General features: G+C 42.8%; 1 protein-coding gene across 1 annotated transcript in view; it reads right to left on the reverse strand.

Moving 5' to 3' along the window:
• The window catches only part of ALG14 (ALG14 UDP-N-acetylglucosaminyltransferase subunit), a 260079-nt gene extending 255070 nt beyond the window's left edge, over positions 1 to 5009 (reverse strand). Inside the window, exon 1 of the mRNA XM_085601494.1 lies at positions 4805 to 5009. Within this exon, the coding sequence (XP_085457620.1) occupies positions 4805 to 4937 (133 nt within the window). The 5' untranslated portion in view covers positions 4938 to 5009. The remainder of the gene's footprint in view (positions 1 to 4804) is intronic.
• Between the last annotated feature and the right edge of the window lie 991 nt (positions 5010 to 6000).

Genomic DNA, 6000 nt, shown 5'->3' on the forward strand with positions numbered 1-6000 from the left:
AAGGGACACAGAGAGATGATTTTTTAAAGTTTTAAGAAGTAATAGCACCAAGAAGAATAAAGTGTTAATGATAGCCAATGGTGGCGGTAACCTGGACCTAGATGCAATATGACGCTGACCGTGATGGAAGGAGGGACGGATACACCAACCAGGTTTGTCCCGGTCAAAGATTCTTCTTTCTAGCTATAGTCCCCTAAATCTCAATCCATCCCAGGAGAACACTTCTAAAGCCCCCCAGGACATCAAGGGAGGTACTTAGAGACTCGCAGGGTGTCAAAGGCCAAACTTCATGGTCAAGTCCAGGAGAGTTGCCATTGTTCAGCTGACTAGTTGCAGAAAAATGCCTCTTGTAGCTTGATGTGTCTCTGTCGCTTTAACAGGTGTCAGTCTTATGACCCTTGCAGTCCATGTCTTTGTCCTAGGTACAATGAAGAGCAGGTGCAGTCCTTTAAGAGCTCTTCTCGGGACTCAGACAGCAGGTTCAGTCTTCTTCTGATCTTCCTCAGGTCCAGGTGAGTTCTGGAGTGGGTGCCTGGAGGTGCCACATTTATGTATTCCACGAGCTAGAGGGTTGGAATGACTCCTGGGCATGCCATAATCAATGGGGTAAAAGTTCCCAGGTCAACAAAACCCACTTTGGGCACTTTTAAGGTGCCAGAAGTCTTCAGCGACACTAGGTTTGATGGCTGGAGGCATGTGTGGGGAGTGTACTATGGTAAACCTAGTGACTTCCAACATTAACTCTAAACTCCAGTTTTGAGCAGTCACTGTACCCATAATAAACCCAGACCCAGAAGTCAGGTAAAACAAAAGTAGGGTTTTCAGCAACCAGACAATGCCTACACAAGAACTGTTTTAGCATCCTGTTTCCCTGCCTTTCAAGTGTGCTCTTAGTGTTATATACAAAACCCAGCAGAACCGTCAAGCAGGATCTGACATTCAATCAGGATTTGACACAGTAATGTCAAATAGCGGCCCACTAGGATTGGAAACTGCCTGGCTACGGGGACAAAGAAAGGACACCACGAAGGGGTCAGCTAACATTTGCATGCAACAGGGGAGGGATCTTTGAATGACTTCAACAATGAATGGGATTTTTAATAGCCATTAAAAATATTTTTGAATTACTTTTTCTGGCTAGACTCTTTTCAGATAGTCAGTATTCGAATTTTTAATCTGTACTCTGGTTTTCTACATAAGACAGTTAGGCCTGCCACAATGAAAAACAGCTTTTGGATGATAATCACTGAATAGGCCACGTTGCAACGCATGCGTTTAGAATGCATGCCATTACAACGCAGTCATTACAACGACCGCATTGTTACATCGCATACCATTACAATGCAAGTCATTACAACGACTTGCTGTAGGGGGGTGCATGGATGTTGGAAGAGTATAATTTACTATTCCAACTCCAGCCTGTGCAACAGTGGGGAAGGTGTTGGATTTAAAATCCAACACCTTCTGCCACTTACAGCAAGTTGTTGTAACAACTTGTGTTGTAATGGTATGCGATGTAACAATACGGTCGTTGTAGTGACCGCGTTGTAATGGCATGCGTTCTATCGCTTGCGTGGTAAACGATGTTTACCATCACTGGAAGGACATGTTAACATTACATTTGTACATGCCTTACTTTTAAGTAACATGCACCCTGCCTTGTGGTAGACACGACCTCCATGGGGCGGCTTATTAATATTTAAAGGGAGGTGTTGACCTGTCAAAGCGGTTGATTTTCACATGTCGAACTGCTGTGTTTAAACTGCCACAGTCATGCTATAATAGTATGCCTGAAGCCATGTTTCACACTGTCGTGGATGGCACAATAGGTGATACAGTCCATTAGTGACACTTACCTTACAGGCCCTGGTCCATTTTGTACCATATACTAGGGACTTATATGTAAGGTAAATATACAAATTAGGAATATGTCAATTCAAAAAAGTTTAAAGGGGAGCACAGATACCACTCATTAGCATAGTTAAAGTGCATAAAGGTCTAACGCTAGCAAAAATATAGGGTCCAGCAAAAGGCAAGAAATATGGGGTAACCACACAGGAAAGACAGATTTCCTACAGTCAGGCATGAGCAGAGGTCTTGGAGTCAGTAGTGAAGAGGCAGAGGCTGGAAGGTGGAGGCAGTGAAGTATGCAGAGATAACATTGTTAACTTTGTTAAACCACTGATTGAGAGAGGTTAGTTGCCAGTGTCTTTTGGAGGTATACTGGCAGGAATAGCATTTTATAGTCAGTTGTTTTGAAGATACAATCCGTAAGCTGGAGAAATGGTGAAGACAATTTGGAAGGCTGACACGGGAGAAGGGCAGGAGTAAAAAAAACATAAGGTTGTTGCTGCGGCTGGTACCTGCATTGAAGGTGTGTGAGAATGATGCAGAAGATGTTTATCCAAGACGATGGTATGGTTGTTCTTCTGGGCTTTTATACTGTCAGTTTCTGGGTGTAGGGGAGGAAAGTGGTTTACGCAGGTGTGAAGTGTTTGACAAGGGCAACATGATAGATGTTTTTTATGAGACAACCTAAGACAGATCAAAGGAAGGGAGGTAAGTTGGTGGTTCTGAAGAAATACCCTCTTGTGGAAGTGTGTCCTGTTAATAGTTGTGCTGGTTTGAGAATATGGGTGATTTGAAATTTAGGTACAGGAAACGGCCCAGAATATTGAGCTGTACGCTGCTAACAATGTTGAGAAAAGAGTTCAGATGGTTCCATTTGTAGGCAGATGAATTTGGAATTTATTTGTTTAGAACAGGGTGGTGATGGAAGTGGGAGTGAGAGGATGTTTTGGAAAAGATGACCTGTAAGCTGGAGAGAAGTAAATCTGAATGGCATAGACGTTATGTGCACCCAGAGTGGATTTCGCGAGATATAGGTGGGCCATAACATACTCTTGTTGCCGATTGTTTTTTCAGGTTGAGTAACAGGAAGGCAGAAGGTTTTCATTTCAGTGTGCATATGTGGATACTCTTTCATAGAATGGGCAGACTGTTAGGCAGAGAAAAGTCATTTTCAGAGGTAGTTGGGATTTGACAACTTGAAAGTACAAATAAAGGGGTGTGAAAATGCAGGATGAGATGGAGTGAGTTGCTATTCACATTGGGAAAGCTGTTTTAACACTGAGGTTGCCCAGATGTGCTGTTAGCTCACTGGGGGGTAAATGATTGGGGGCACCAAAAAGAAAGTTTAGCATTGTTGAAAGATATCGAAAAGGTCTTGTGAGAGGTAAAGAGGTTGTGGTCTGGTCGTCTATGATGTGAACTGAGTTGATTCCGAGATGGAAGTAGCGAAGGACAAGGAAGCCAGCAGCAACTGATAAAGCAAGGAGTAAATTGAACTGTGAAATGGGGAATTTCTGCAGGAAGGTCTATTCTGAAATTAAGTTGAGGGGAAGGAGTTATTTTGTGAGGATGGGGTTCACCTTTTGATGATGGTGATGGGAGCTGTAACTGTAGCAGATGAATGACAGTTTGGAAACATTGTTGGTGGGGAAGTTGAGGTAAGGGGAGGGCCAGAAAAAAATCTCTACCAAGGCTTTTTCAGAGAGGCAGGTTTAGAGACTGTGTTTGGACAGAAGCGTGGATGGTCGTGGATCAGTTCTGGTTAGGGTGGGTTGCCACAGTTCATTCAGAAGGCTAATAGAGTAGTAGTAGGCTAAGATGCTGAGTAGTAGGGGCTGAGAAAACTTCTTGAGGGGGCTTACAGTTGTGGAGAATAAAAGAGGGGTGTGTTATTTGTTGGGTTTAAATTGTGTATAAGTGAAGCTTTAATGTTAGTGCGTATGGTGCCTATGAAGGGTTGCTATATTGTGATATGCATGTCTTATGAGCAAACATTTTTCACACACATCTAAGGTGTGTCATAGTTCATGGAGCGCGCTGCTTCACCTGATATGAGTTTTATTAAGAGATACATACTTTAGGGAATCCATTACAGACAATATACTATAGGGTGTCAGTAAAAGGAAACTTGCAGTAGGGTGTCAGACCTTGGTTTGGGGGTTTCTCCCGTCGCTAGGATGCACATGTCACAACAGAAGGCTGGCGGCAGGACTCAAGACTTCTGCAGCAGGGCAGAATATATAAGTACATCTCGCAGGTACAGAAGTTGCATGTTAATAGATGAACTAAAGCGGTAAAGGACCTCCTCCAATCCTACCATCTTAGAATGTATAGTAAAACAGCTTACAGTCTCGCGCTAGATTATTACATTCTAATACAAAACGGGAAAATAAAAATATTTTGTGAATAGCTGAGTGCTGTTCTCAGCTTGAGGGTGTCATTCAAAGTGTTACGCATACAGGATGTGGTAATGTCACAAAGAAGCAGGATACAAATATAAAATGCATACATGCCAACATGATTTGTAAAAAAGGTAATCGGGAGAATGAATTTCCTCCATCGATTTCTATTGAAGGAGAGGCAATTTCAGGCGGGAGACAGACAAAATAAAGCCATTTTTGGCTTTAAAAAGTTGCGATCCTTCCGTTTTAAAGCTGGTCTGAAAACGTCACACATAAACAATCTACTAATTTAGCAGTTCTCAATAAACTGGTTAATCTCTGAATATCGTGAATCATAGTGAATTAAAAGACGTCCTCGTTCAGAGTCTGGCAAACTATGGTGCAGGCTTTTTGCGAGTAAAAAGATTATTAGAGTGCAGTGACTCAGCTGCTGAGAAAAAGACCCTGCTGCCTGGTCAGGAATCAATGGGCGAAGCAGCCGAAGTTCATGACTGTTTAGCTAGTACTTCCGGGGCACTGTTTGCAGCGTCAGCACTGGGAAAAAGACTCACCGGATCCCGCCACCACAAGCAGACTGACAGTCCCTGCCTTCCCATGCTGCTTCCGGTCTCGCAGCACTAAGTATAAGCGGGCGGACGCCACGAGCAGCAAGGTCAGGAAGATGCTTCCCAGCAGTAGAAGCATGGCCACCTCCAGCACTCGCTGCAGAGAGCTGGCAGCTCGTCCCTGTATACACCGGAAGTCATACTCGAGACCGCCCCTTCCTGCGGCTGCTCGAGTACTTACTGTAGTACAGCCACAGAACGCGGTATATTTCTGACTCTGCTTTTAGGGAAAATTCTTATGCTTTTCCTGTGTCGGTTTCATTTAAATTCTTTCACTTACAGGTTCAAGACATTGATAGTCTCTCCAATTGGTAAATAAATTAATGAATGCCAGTTTTGTGTATATTTAAATTGTTCCTTTAACACAGCAAAAACCTCACATATAAAAGTTTAAATATGGAAGTATACATAAGAGTTCGGGATTCAGCAGGGGGTCTTTTCTGCTGTCAGTTTCTTCCAAGAAGTCCTCCAGCAACACTTTTAAACACATATGTTAGTTTCCCCTATCCTTAGTGAAATCGTACAATTCCCACCATGCATAGTAGAGAAAGCTCTGCTGTGTCCCTAATATGTGATTTATAGAATAGGCAAAGACGTACGTAATGGATACATGCCCGCTATACCTTTAGCAATACCCAGACGTGTCTACAATGGCCGCTAAATTAATTAGAATATAACATTTGTGGAAATCATTTTATTTAACTAACTGAAATCATACACCTGGTGTAACACTGTGTGTATTTTCAATAGTCTGCATGCTCATACGTGTAGTATGTTCGGCGAATGGAAGAGGTATTTTGGACGTATCCATTATTATTTCCATTTAGACCAATGAGCATCCAGGGATGAATTATTTCTATCTATAAAATGGACAAACTGGTTCACAACTCTTACATTGCACACAATTTTAATACGTTTTGTTCAGAAACGTAAACGTCAAAAGTGGATATTCTACATGTATAGTTTATCCGTGTCTTGATTCTGCAGAAGTACAAACCTACCAACCCACACGGTGCCACCTGTGTCACACGATGTTGCTCCATTTCACACGGTCTCCCGGTGAGGAGCCGAAATCACACGGTAGTAGGCAATGCGAGCTGGAAACCACTGCAGAGAGTGGAGTTCCATCTGTCTTTTGAAGT

This window comes from Triturus cristatus, chromosome 4_2 (genome assembly GCF_964204655.1).
Source record: "Triturus cristatus chromosome 4_2, aTriCri1.1, whole genome shotgun sequence".
Lineage (NCBI taxonomy): Eukaryota > Metazoa > Chordata > Amphibia > Caudata > Salamandridae > Triturus > Triturus cristatus.